This window comes from Scyliorhinus canicula, chromosome 16 (assembly GCF_902713615.1).
Source record: "Scyliorhinus canicula chromosome 16, sScyCan1.1, whole genome shotgun sequence".
In the NCBI taxonomy this organism is placed as follows: Eukaryota; Metazoa; Chordata; class Chondrichthyes; order Carcharhiniformes; family Scyliorhinidae; genus Scyliorhinus; species Scyliorhinus canicula.
In genome coordinates, this window is record NC_052161.1 from 122,273,245 (window position 1) to 122,286,240 (window position 12,996).

The 12,996-nt window shown below is 47.8% G+C and overlaps 1 protein-coding gene across 4 annotated transcripts in view; it reads left to right on the forward strand.

Annotated features, from left to right (window-relative positions):
* LOC119979474 (segment polarity protein dishevelled homolog DVL-1-like) overlaps positions 1-12,996 on the forward strand; it is a 189,494-nt gene that overhangs the window by 154,824 nt on the left and 21,674 nt on the right. For all 4 annotated transcript variants that reach the window (XM_038821736.1, XM_038821738.1, XM_038821739.1 and 1 more), the window contains one exon: positions 3,472-3,611. In XM_038821736.1, coding sequence (XP_038677664.1) covers positions 3,472-3,611 — 140 coding nt within the window. The remainder of the gene's footprint in view (positions 1-3,471; positions 3,612-12,996) is intronic.

Here is a 12,996-nt window from a genome sequence, read left to right on the forward strand (position 1 = left end):
TCTTTACCTTAAAAACATGTAATGAAGGAGCCTCAACTGCTTCACTGGGCAAGGAATTCCATAGATTCACAACCCTTTGGGTGAAGAAGTTCCTCCTAAACTCCGTCCTAAATCTACTTCCCCTTATTTTGAGGCTATGTCCCCTAGTTCTGCTGTCACCCGCCAGTGGAAACAACCTGCCCGCATCTAAAGGGGCTGGTTTAGCTCACAAGGCTAAATCGCTGGCTTTTAAAGCAGACCAAGCAGGCCAGCAGCACGGTTCGATTCCCGTACCAGCCTCCCCGGACAGGCGCCGGAATGTGGCGACTAGGGGCTTTTCACAGTAACTTCATTGAAGCCTACTCGTGACAATAAGCGATTTTCATTTCATTTCATCCTATCTATTCCCTTCATAATTTTAAATGTTTCTATAAGATCCCCCCTTATCCTTCTAAATTCCAATGAGTACAGTCCCAGTCTACTCAACCTCTCCTCATAATCCACCCCTTCAGCTCTGGGATTAACCTAGTGAATCTCCTCTGCACACCCTCCAGCGCCAGTACGTCCTTTCTCAAGTAAGGAGACCAAAACTGAACACAATACTCCAGGTGTGGCCTCACTAACACCTTATACAATTGCAACATAACCTCCCTAGTCTTAAACTCCATCCCTCTAGCAATGAAGGACAAAATTCAATTTGCCTTCTTAATCACCTGTTGCACTTGTAAACCAACCTTCTGTGACTCATGCACTAGCACACCCAAGTCTCTCTGAACAGCGGCATGCTTTAATATTTTATTGTTTAAATAATAATCCCGTTTGCTGTTATTCCTACCAAAATGGATAACCTCACATTTGTCAACATTGTATTCCATCTGCCAGACCCTAGCCCATTCACTTAACCTATCCAAATCCCTCTGCAGACTTCCAGTATCCTCTGCACTTTTCGCTTTACCACTCATCTTAGTGTCATCTGCAAACTTGGACACATTGCCCTTGGTCCCCAACTCCAAATCATCAATGTAAATTGTGAACAATTGTGGGCCAAACACGGATCCCTGAGGGACACCACTAGCTACTGATTGCCAACCAGAGAAACACCCATTAATCCCAACTCTTTGCTTTCTATTAATTAACCAATCCTCTATCCATGCTACTACTTTACAATTAATGCCATGCATCTTTATCTTATGCAGCAACCTTTTGTGTGGCACCTTGTCAAAGGCTTTCTGGAAATCCAGATATACCACATCCATCGGCTCCCCGTTATCTACTGCACTGGTAATGTCCTCAAAAAATTCCACTAAATTAGTTAGGCATGACCTGCCCTTTACGAACCCATGCTGCGTCTGCCCAATGGGACAATTTCTATCCAGATGCCTCGCAATTTCTTCCTTGATGATAGATTCCAGCATCTTCCCTACTACCGAAGTTAAACTCACTGGCCTATAATTTCCTGCTTTCTGCCTACCTCCTTTTTTAAACAGTGGCGTCACGTTTGCTAATTTCCCATCCACCGGGACCACCCCAGAGTCTAGTGAATTTCGGTAAATTATCACTAGTGCATCTGCAAATTCCCTAGCCATCTCTTTTAGCACTCTGGGATGCATTCCATCAGGGCCAGGAGACTTGTCTACCTTTAGCCCCATTAGCTTGCCCATCACTACCTCCTTAGTGATAACAATCCTCTCAAGGTCCTCACCTGTCATAGCCTCATTTCTATCAGTCGCTGGCATGTTATTTGTGTCTTCCACTGTGAAGACCGACCCAAAAAACCTGTTCAGTTCCTCAGCCATTTCTTCATTTCCCATTATTAAAACTCCCTTCTCATCCTCTAAAGGACCAATATTTACCTTAGCCACTCTTTTTTGTTTTATATATTTGTAAAAACTTTTACTGTCTGTTTTTATATTCTGAGCAAGTTTACTCTCATACTCTACCTTACTCTTCTTTATAGCTTTTTTAGTAGCTTTCTGTTGCCCCCTAAAGATTTCCCAGTCCTCTAATCTCCCAGCAATCTTTGCCACTTTATATGCTTTTTCCTTCAATTTGATACTCTCCCTTATTTCCTTAGATATCCACGGTCGATTTTCCCTCTTTCTACCGTCCTTCTTTTAATGGGGGTGAGTTGGGTGGGGCGTGTGTTTAATGGGGGTGAGTTGGGTGGGGCGTGTGTTTAATGGGGGTGAGTTGGGTGGGGCGTGTGTTTAATGGAGGTGAGTTGGGTGGGGCGTGTGTTTAATGGGGTGAGTTGGGTGGGGCGTGTGTTTAATGGGGGTGAGTTGGGTGGGACGTGGTCATGGGGGCTTGCTTATTGGAGGTGATTTGGGACATATATAGAGCACCGAGTGAACCTATTCGGGTGATGTGCATAATAACAAATTCAATTGAGTTTCTTAAAGGCTTATTCTAATTAAAGTACGTTAATTGAAATGAAGGAGAATGATATTTATTGATTAAAAATGGGAAACATTTTCAATTAGTGTATGAATCTTCAGAGTCACGATGCAGTTTGTTGCGTAGATGCAGAAATCCTATAGATGACCAGGATCGAAGAGTATCCACCAAATGACCAGCTTGATTTATAAATTTTGAGTAAAATCAATTTTACTGTCAATAGGGTGAAAACAGGATCATTGGGCGTGATTCTCTCAGGCCTGGGATTCTCTCGGAGCTGGGCCGGAGAATCGCCGCAGCCGGTGCGAATTGCACATTGACGCCGGGACGAGATTCTCTGCAAAGCAGAGAATCGGCGCCATTGGCGCCGGCCGGGGGTCGATCGTTGGGGCTCCATGGCAATTCTTGGCCCGGGATGGGCCAAGCGGCGGTAACAAAAATCCCGAGTTCCGTCGGCGCCGTTCTAACCTGCTCGTAGCCAGCGGGACCTCGCCGTGGGAGGATCCGGGGTGGCCTGTTGGGGGGTAGGGGGTGTCCGACCCTTTGTGGGGGGGGGGGGGGGCGTTGTGGCCTGGCCTGCGGTCGGGTCCCATTGATCGGCGGGCTGGCCTCTCGGGCTGGGGGCCTCCTTTGTTTTGCTTCGGCCCCTGTGCCATGTTGCGTCAGGGCTGGCGCAGAGAAGGGAGCCACTGTGCATGCGCGCACTGGCGCCGGTGCCACGGCGCATGCGTGGACCCCGCGGCGCCCAGTTGATGCTGGGATCAGCAGCTGGAGTGGCGTGGGCCTCTCCAGTGCTGTGCTGGCCCCCTGTAGGGCTCAGAATTGCTGATCCAGAGGCCATGTTGGCGCCGTCGGGAAACGCGTTGGCGTTTCCGACGTCGTCAACACTTCGCCTCAGGATCAGAGAATCCTGCCCATTGTCTCTAAAAGATTTCAGAATTTCTCATGTGAGATCTGCAGCAGAGGTGTTATGGGGCCTTCTTAGACACTTGGTGACCATCTGCCTCACTATGCGGCCCCCACTTTTTATCCACTATTGGCCTCACCATTCAGTTGCTTATCCAATTCTAATCTTTTTTTCCTCCTTCATTTCAGAGAAGTACAATTTCCTGGGGATCAGTATCGTGGGTCAGAGCAATGACCGGGGTGATGGTGGGATATACATTGGGTCAATAATGAAGGGGGGAGCAGTGGCAGCTGATGGCAGAGTGGAGCCCGGTGACATGCTTCTGCAGGTCAGTATCCATAGCTCTGCATCATTCCAAGTGAAATGTGTTTTAAAAGTATATTAAGGTAGACAATAAAACAATAAAATTACACACATCGCCATGAGCAAGGATTTTTAAAAAATCAGCTCAGCATGCATGAACACAAAGAAAAGAGAACAACATCACAACTAGCTCGATACAATCGTTAGACGTAACTAGGTACGTATACAGTCCCACTAGAGATAGAGGAAGAAACAGGATTAGGCCATGGAAAACATGGTAAAATGGTGCACACCGTCCCATGCCATGTCAGTCCACAATTACTATGAGAAATCAGGATAAATCTTCCACGCCATGTTCAGGTGCGTACCAACGTAAACCTCCCTCAACTGTAGCAGCACCAACGGCCCACTGCAGTCCCTTCCCCTCGGATACCAGTCCCATCTGCACCTATGTAGGAGCCAAGCACAAATTCTTCATACCCACCCCCCACCCTTACAAAAGTAAATAAATTATGCGAAAACCCCAGTTCTAAAGGGAGTTACATATCTACCACACAATGCAACTTAACCCCACTCCCAGCCCCGGTGCAGAACCAACATCATTGTAAGTGTGCCGGCAGCAACATGTTTTGATTGTGATCAAACCTTCAGAGTCTGCATTACGAGGGATCAAGTCTCAACCCAAACTCCGTATTTCCCTGACGCTCACTGAGCAACCATCAATGAAGAAGAGAAGAGAACAGGTGGCTCAATCAACCAAAAAGGGGAACAACAGGATATTCACCAACCCCAGGACTTCATGCACCAAAGAAGCAAAACCCAACCTTCCAGGATGCCCCTAACAAGCAACCTTGAAAAGGGACATCCCCTGCCCCCAGAAACAACAGTGTACTTGCCATGATGTCGGACCTGGCCACGTTCAGCATATCCTGACACACTGGAAACTATACCCCCAGGACCTCCAGCATAACCCAAAACCAAACCCTCCAACTTTTAACTGGGACTGAGTCATTTCAAACTGAGGCCCTTGGAGCCATGTTAGATATCACTGCAGCCATTATAGCCATTAACAATTATACTGCACTATGGCACAGTGGTTAGCACTGCTGCCTTGGGTCGCTGTCCGTGTGGAGTTTGCACATTTCCCCCCTGTCTGCATGGGTCTCGCCCCCACAACCCAAAGATGTGCAGGGTAGTTGAATTAGCCACACTAAATTGCCCCTTAATTGGAAAAAAATGAATCGGGTACTCTAAATTTATTTTTTTTAATGAAAACAAACAATTCTATTGCAAGTACAACATTTATTCCAATTGATATGTTATTTTTATCCTATCACTTGCTCTCTGGTATTTCCTTATTGGATTAGATTGGATTTGTTAATTGTCACTGAGGTACAGTGAAAAGTATTTTTCTGTGAGCAGCTCAAACAAATCATTAAGTACATGAAAAGAAAAGAAAATACATAATAGGGCAACACAAGGTCCACAATGCAAATACCTAGACACCGGCATCGGGTGCAGCATACAGGGGTGTAGTATGAATCAGGTCAGTCCATAAGAGGGTCGTTTAGGAGCCTGGTAACAGCGGGGAAGAAGCTGTTTTGAGTCTGTTCGTGCGCGTTCTCAGACTTTTGTACCTCCTGCCCGATGGAAGAAGTTGGAAGAGTGAGTAAGCCGGGTGGGAGGGGTCTTTGATTATGCTGCCCACTTTCCCCAGGCAGCGGGAGGTGTAAATGGAGTCAGTAGATAGGAGGCGGGTTTGTGTGATGGACTGGGCGGTGTTCACGACTCTCTGAAGTTTCTTGTGGTCCTTGGGCCGAGCAGTTGTCATACCAGGCTGTGATGCAGCAGATAGGATGCTTTCAATGCTGCATCTGTAAATGTTGGTAAGAGTTAATGTGGACAGGCCAAATTTCCTTAGTTTCCTGAGGAAGTATAGGCGCTGTTGTGCTTTCTTGGTGGTAGCGTCGACGGGGGTGAACCAGGACAGATTTTTGAAGATGTGTACCCCTAGGAATTTGAAGCTACTCACCATCTTCACCTCGGCCCTTTGATGCTGACAGGGGTGTGTACAGTACTTTGCTTTAATAACCAGCTCTTTCGTTTTGCTGGCATTGAGGGATATACTGTTGTCGCTGCACCACTCCACTAGGTTCTCTATCTCCCTCCTGTATTCTGACTGTCGTTATTCGAGATCCGGCCCACTATGGTTGAGTCGTCAGCAAACCTGTAGATGGAGTTGGAACCAGTTTGCCACTCAATCGTGTGTGTACAGGGAGTATAGTAGGGGGCTAAGTACGCAGCCTTGCAGGGCCCCGGTATTGAGGACTATTGTGGAGGAGGTGTTGTTGTTTATTCTTACTGTTTGTGGTCTGTGGGTCAGAAAGTCGAGGATCCAGTTGCAGAGTGAGGAGCCAAGTCCTAGGTTTTCGAGCTTTGATATGAGCTTTGTTGGGATTATTTTGTGGGAGTCCTTGTTGTCGAGATGCTCTAGGATGAGTGTACAGCCAGGGAGGTGGCATCTGCTGTGGACCGGTTTCGGCGGTATGCGAATTGCAGTGGATCAAGGCGTTCTGGGAGTATGGATTTGATGCGCTTCATGACCAACCTCTCAAAGCACTTCATTACGACTGATATCAAGGCCACTGGACAGTAATCATTGAGGCAAAAGAGAAAATGCTGGAAAATCTCAGCAAATCTGGCAGCATCTGTAGGGAGAGAAAAGAGCTAACGCTTCGAGTCCGATGACTCTTTGTCAAAGCTAACAGACAGAGAGAGTGGGAAATAATTATACTGTGGAGTGAGAATGAAAGATGAGTCATAGCCACAGAAACCCAGGGAAACCGGGTGCTAATGGCCACAGATACCAAGGGGAAAGAGTGGTAATGACAGTCCCCAGAGAGAAGAAAAGATGTGAACGGTCAAACAGCAGGGAAACTAACATCAGAGGGTGAACTGTAGATGTGGGGAGAGGGGAAGCAAAGAGGAGAAAGGTGAAGGAAAGGTGGATAAGATTGGTGGGGGGGGGGAATTAAATATATATTAAGAAAGAAAGAAATGGTAAAAGACAGTTAAAATGAAATGAAAACAAATGGGTAGAGCTGATATCTGAAGTTGTTGAATTTGATGTTCAGGCTGGAAGGCTGTAGCGTGCCTAACCGGAAGATGAGATGTTGTTCGTCCAGTTTACTTTGAGCTTCACTGGAACATTGTAGCAGGCCAAGAAGAGACGTGGGCATGGGAGCAGGGTCTTTTGTTAAAATGGCAAGCAACAGGAAGGTCAGGGTCCTGAATGCGCACAGACCGATGATGCTCAGCAAAGCGATCATCCAGTCTGCGTTTGGTCTCTCTGATATAGAGGAGACCACATTGGGAGCAGCGAATGCAATAGACCAAATTGGAAGAGATGCAAGTGAGACGCTGCTTAACCTCGAATGTGTGTTTTGGGTCTGGGATGTTAAGCATGAAAGAGGTAAAGGGACAGGTGTTACACCCTCTGTAATTGCATGGGAAGGTGCCATGGGTGATGGGAGAGGTGCTGGGTATGGTGGCGGAGTGGACTAGATTGTCTCGGAGGGAACGGTCTCTGCGGAATGCTGACAGTGAGTGAAGGGAAGATGTGTTTGGTGGTGGCATCACGCTGGAGTTGGCAAAAATGGCGGAGGAGTATGCTTACGGAGGCTGGTGGGATGAAATGTGAGAACGAGGGGGACTCTATCGTTGTACTGGGAGGGAATGGAGGGTGCGAGGGTCATGGCGCGGGAGATGGACCGCACACTTTTGAGGGCCCTGGCCACAACTGTAAGTGGGAAATCACGGTTGAGGAAGAAGGAACACATTTTCGAAGCACCATTTTGGAAAGTGGCATCATCGGAACAAATGCGACGGAGGCAAAGGAGTTGAGAGAAAGGGATGGAGTCCTTGGGGTGTTGGGTGCGAAGAGCTGTAGTCCCAATAGCTGTCGGAGTCAGTGGGCTTGTAGAGGATATTAGTGGATAGTCTATTGCCGGAAATGGAGACAGAAAGATCAAGGAAGGGAAGTGTCTGAGATGGACCAGGTGAAAGTGATGGAGGGGTGGAAACTGGAAGTGAAGTTGATGAATTTTTCCAGGTCCGGGTGAGAGCATGACGCGCCACCAAAATAGTCATCAATGTATCGGCAAAGGAGTTGTGGGAGGGGGCCCGGATAGGCCTGGAACAAGGAATGTTCCACATACCCCATAAAAAGGTTAGCATAGCTAGGACCCATGTGGGTACCCATTGCTGCATCTTTGAGTTGGAGAAAGTGAGATGAGTTAAAGGAGAAGTTGTTGAGAGATAGAACTAGTTCAGCCAGGTGGAGGAGAGTGGTGGTAGATGGGAATTGTCCGGGCCTCTTTTCAAGAAAGAAGCGAAGAGCTCTCAGACCATCCTGTTGTGGGATGGAGGTGTAGAGAGATTGCACATCCATGGTGAATAGAATGCGGTTAGGGCCCGCGAACTGGAAGCTGTCAATATGACACAGCATGTGAGGAATCCCAGATATCGGTGGGGAGGGAATGGACCAGAGGAATGAGGATGGAGTCAAGATAAGAGGAAATAAGTTTGGTTGGGCAAGAGCATGCTGACACAATGGGCCTGCCGGGACAGTCCTTTTTGTGGATTTTGGGAAGTAGGTAAAAGCGGGCTGTCCAGGGTTGGGAGACTGAGGTTGTAAACTGTAGGGGGAAGGCATCTAGAGGAATTGAGGTCGCTAACGGTGTTGGAGATAATGGCTTGATGTTCAGTGGTCTGGTCATGGTCCAGGGGGAGGTAGGAGGAAGTATCTGAGAGTTGGCACTCAGCCTCTGCGAGGTAGTGGTCAGTGCGCCAGACGACAACAGCACTCCCTTTGTCGGCAGGTTTGATGACAAAGTCGGGGTTAGACCTGACGGAGTGAAGAGCAGAAAGTTCGGAAGGAGCGAGGTTGGAATGGGTGAGGGGGGCAGAAAAATTAAGACGGCCAATGTCCCGTCGACAGTTCTCAATGAAAAGATCAAGGGCAGGTAATTGTCCCGGCGGGGGGTCCACTTGGAGGCAGAATGTTGGAGGCACATGAAAGGATCAGTGGAACGGGGGAGGATTCTTGCCCAAAGAAGTGGACACGGAGACGAAGGCGGCGAAAGAATAGTTCAACATCATGTCGAGCCCGGAATTCATTGAGGTGGGGACGTAAGGGTACAAAGCTGAGTCATTTTCTGAGAACAGCACGCTCAGCCTCGGAGGGGAATGTCGGAGGGTATGGTGAACACGCAGTAAGGGCTGGGGTTGGGAGAAATGGGATACAAGGGATTGGGACTGGTGGAGGGCCTGGGATGGGCAGTGGTGTTGATACTGGGAGAAATGGGGTACGAGGGATTGGGACTGGTGGAGGGCCTGGGATGGGCAGTGGTGTTGATACTGGGAGAAATGGGGTACGAAGGATTGGGACTGGTGGAGGGCCTGGGATGGGCAGTGGTGTTGATACTGGGAGAAATGGGGTACGAGGGATTGGGACTGGTGGAGGGCCTAGGATGGGCTGTGGTGTTGATACTGGGAGAAATGGGGTACGAGGGATTGGGACTGGTGGAGGGCCTGGGATGGGCAGTGGTGTTGATACTGGGAGAAATGGGGTACGAGGGATTGGGACTGGTGGAGGGCCTGGGATGGGCAGTGGTGTTGATACTGGGAGAAATGGGGTACGAGGGATTGGGACTGGTGGAGGGCCTAGGATGGGCTGTGGTGTTGATGAGTTGTTGAAGCTTGTGTTCCCTAATGAATGAAATTAAAATGAAAATTGCCTATTGTCACGAGTAGTCTTCAATGAAGTTACTGTGAAAAGCCGCTAGTCGCCACATTCCGGCGCCTGTCCGGGGAGGCTGGTACAGGAACATCTTAACATCTGTAAGAAACAGGAAAAGATTCTTGTTAAGGCGTTGAATGATGCGAAGGATGAAATGAAACTGGAGACAGGGACAGCTTTGAGAGAGAGACAGATGGTGCTGCTGGAGAGAGATGTCGAGTGTCTTCATGTGGCGCCGCATGGCACTGAGTGTGGCTTTCAGGATGCGGTGAGAGCAGCAGTTGGAAGAATGTTGTATATCCTGGAGGTACCTGTAATCCTGGAGCTTACATGCAGGGCGGAATTTAAGTTGGAATCCCCATGGGGTAAGTCTGAGACGAAGACAGTCACAGAGGAAGGAAATATGGCTGTGGAAGCGAGTCTTGGTAAATACCCTGTCCAACACTAAGAAAGAAATGGAAAGCAGTGAAGTTGGATAGTGGGGGGGCGGCGTATGGAAGAGAGGTGGCAGTGAGTTAAACACTGGATAAAAGCAAATTACTGCGGATGCTGGAATCTGAAACGAAAGAGAAAATGCTGGAAAATCTCAGCATGTCTGGCAACATCTGTAGGGAGAGTAAAGAGCTCACGTTTCGAGTCCGATGACTCTTTGTCAAAGCTAACAGACAAAGAAAGTGGGAAATATTTATACTGTGGAGTGAGAATGAAAGATGAGTCATAGCCACAGAAACCAAGGGGAAAGAGTGTTAATGGCAGTCCACAGAGAGAACATAAGATGTGAAAGGCCAAACAGCCGGGAAACTAACATCAGAGGGTGAACTGTAGATGTGGGGGGAGGGGAAGGGGGAAGCAAAGAGGAGAAAGGTGAAGGAAAGGTAGATAAAATTGAGGGGGGGAATTAAATATATATTAAGAAAGAAAGAAATGGTAAAAGATAGTTAAAATGAAACGAGAACAAATGGGTCGAGGTGGCGTAGTGCTAATCATCTGAAGTTGTTGAATTCGATGTTCAGGCCGGAAGGCTGTAGCGTGCCTAACCGGAAGATGAGATATCATAGATATCATAGAATTTACAGTGCAGAAGGAGGCCATTCGGCCCATCGAGTCTGCACCGGCTCTTGGAAAGAGCACCCTACCCAAGGTCAACACCTCCACCGTATCCCCATAACCCAGTAACCCCACCCAACACTAAGGGCAATTTTGGACACTAAGGGCAATTTGTCATGGCCAATCCACCTAACCTGCACATCTTTGGACTGTGGGAGGAAACCGGAGCTCCCGGAGGAAACCCACGCACACACAGGGAGGATGTGCAAACTCCGCACAGACAGTGACCCAAGCCGGAATCGAACCTGGGACCCTGGAGCTATGAAGCAATTGTGCTATCCACAAGGCTACCGTGCTGCTAGTTTGCGTTGAGCTTCACTGGAGCATTGCAGCAGGCCAAGTCATTGAGGCAAGTTGCCTGGTTGTTCTCTGGCTCTTGAAGCTATGATTTTTAAAAAATGTATTCTCCTTTTTCACATTTTACAAAGAACAAAGAAAAGTACAGTACAGGAACAAGCCCTTCGGCCCTCCAAGCCCGTGCTGATCGTGCTGCCCATCTAAACTAAAAACTTCTACACTTCTTTGGTCCGTATCCCTCTATTCCAATCCTATTTGTCAAGATGCCCCTTAAATGTCACTATTGTCCCTGCTTCCACCATCTCCTCCGGCAGCGAGTTCCAGGCACCCGCTACCCTCTGTGTAAAAAAAAAAAAAACTTGCCTCGTACATCTCCTCTAAACCTTGCCCTTCACACCTTAAACCTATGCCCCCTAGTAATTGGCCACTCTACTGTGGGAAAAAGCCTCTGACTATCCACTCTGTCTATGCCCCTCATAATTTTGTAGACCTCTATCAGTGTTCTTCAAAGTCAGTGGGTCGCGGAGCCGTTGTCCGCAGCGCTCCCAATCGCGCAAATCCCCGCGCAGCAGCCAGCTTTTTATAACGCCGGCTGCAAGCGGCCGCGAACATGTTTTTTTAAAAAATGATCGACGCGCATGTGCAAAAAAATTGGCCGCATTGCACGCGCACGATAATCGGCGTGCATGCGCAGTGCAGCCGCTATTTTTTTTTAAAGGTTCCAGCTTTTTATTTTACAAGTTCTGTGGTGGTTTTTATTCATTTATTTTATTCATTTAATTTTTATTTTTTTCATTTACTTTATTCATTTTTTTTTACAAGTTCGGGGGGGTTTCATTCATTTTTTTCATTTATTTTACTCTTTTTTTTTACAAGTTCGGGGGGGTGATTTATTTGGTAAAATTTTACAGGAAAAAAATTCTGAACTTTGGACAGATAGAGACTCCATACTTTCCGACACCAGAAGGCTTCACCTTCATCCAACAGGTTCCATTGGAGGAGGGTGTACACGGGCCAAAGGGACCCAAAACCATTTTCTCCATTTTTGTCAGCAGCAAACAAGGTAAGAGAAAATGGTGGGTCATGCAGGTCGGCCAGCGTGGGTTGCGAAGGTTGGCTGGCGTGTGTCGTGAAGGGCGGCCGGGTTGGGTCCCGAAGGTTGGCCGGTTGGTAAAAATTTGTCCCCAGAAAAAAAGTTTGAAGAACGCCGCTCTATCAGGTCGCCTCTCAACCTCCGTCATTCCAGTGAGAACAATCCGAGTTTATTCAACCGCTCCTCATAACTAATGCCCTCCATACCAGGCAACATCCTGGTTAATCTCTTCTGCACCCTCTCTAAAGCCTCCACATCCTTCTGGTAGTGTGGGGACCACAATTGAACACTATACTCCAAGTGTGGCCTAACTAAGGTACTATACAGCTGCAACATGACTTGCCAATTCTTATACTCTTAGCCCCAGCCAATGAAGGCAAGCATGCTGTATGCCTTCTTGACTACCTTCTCCACCTGTGGTGCCCCTTTCAGTGACCTGTGGACCTGTACACCTAGATCTCTCTGACTTTCAAAACTCTTGAGGGTTCTACCATTCACTGTATAATTTCTTCAAAACTTACACCCACCAACAAACAGTAAACAGTAATGAATACAATGTCAATCCCCTTATTAACAACGACCCCATCCCCCACCAACCTCCAAACAACAGCTCGCATGACAACATAAACATCAAATAAAAAACAAAAAGGAATCAGGAATCACCCATAGTCACCTTTAATATATATGGATCACCCCCTGCTAATATTCAAGACCATCCAATCTCTTAAAGTCTATGAGGCACCCTTAATTACGATGCGAGAGCGAGGTCGGTAATCAAAAGGTTTAATCTACAGAGAATTGAACAGCATCCGAGAGAAGTGTGCTCACCACATGGAGCCTTATCCTATATACCGTTTCCTGGGGGCGTAGCCAGAGGCGGAGTCCCCCAGGGTTCCAAGCCTCTTAAAGGGGCAAGGTATTAAAGGTCAGGTACCGTTTACGGCAGTTATTAATACCGTTCATCACAGTCTATAATAAATGATACCCACGAATTGTTGGAAACCCCCCCCATCCCCTCTCAGATTCCTCCCCTCCACTTCCTCTCGCAAACACCTCACCCAGTATTGGTCCCCTCCCCCAACTTTTCACCCCTCCTAGACTCATCAAAACCTG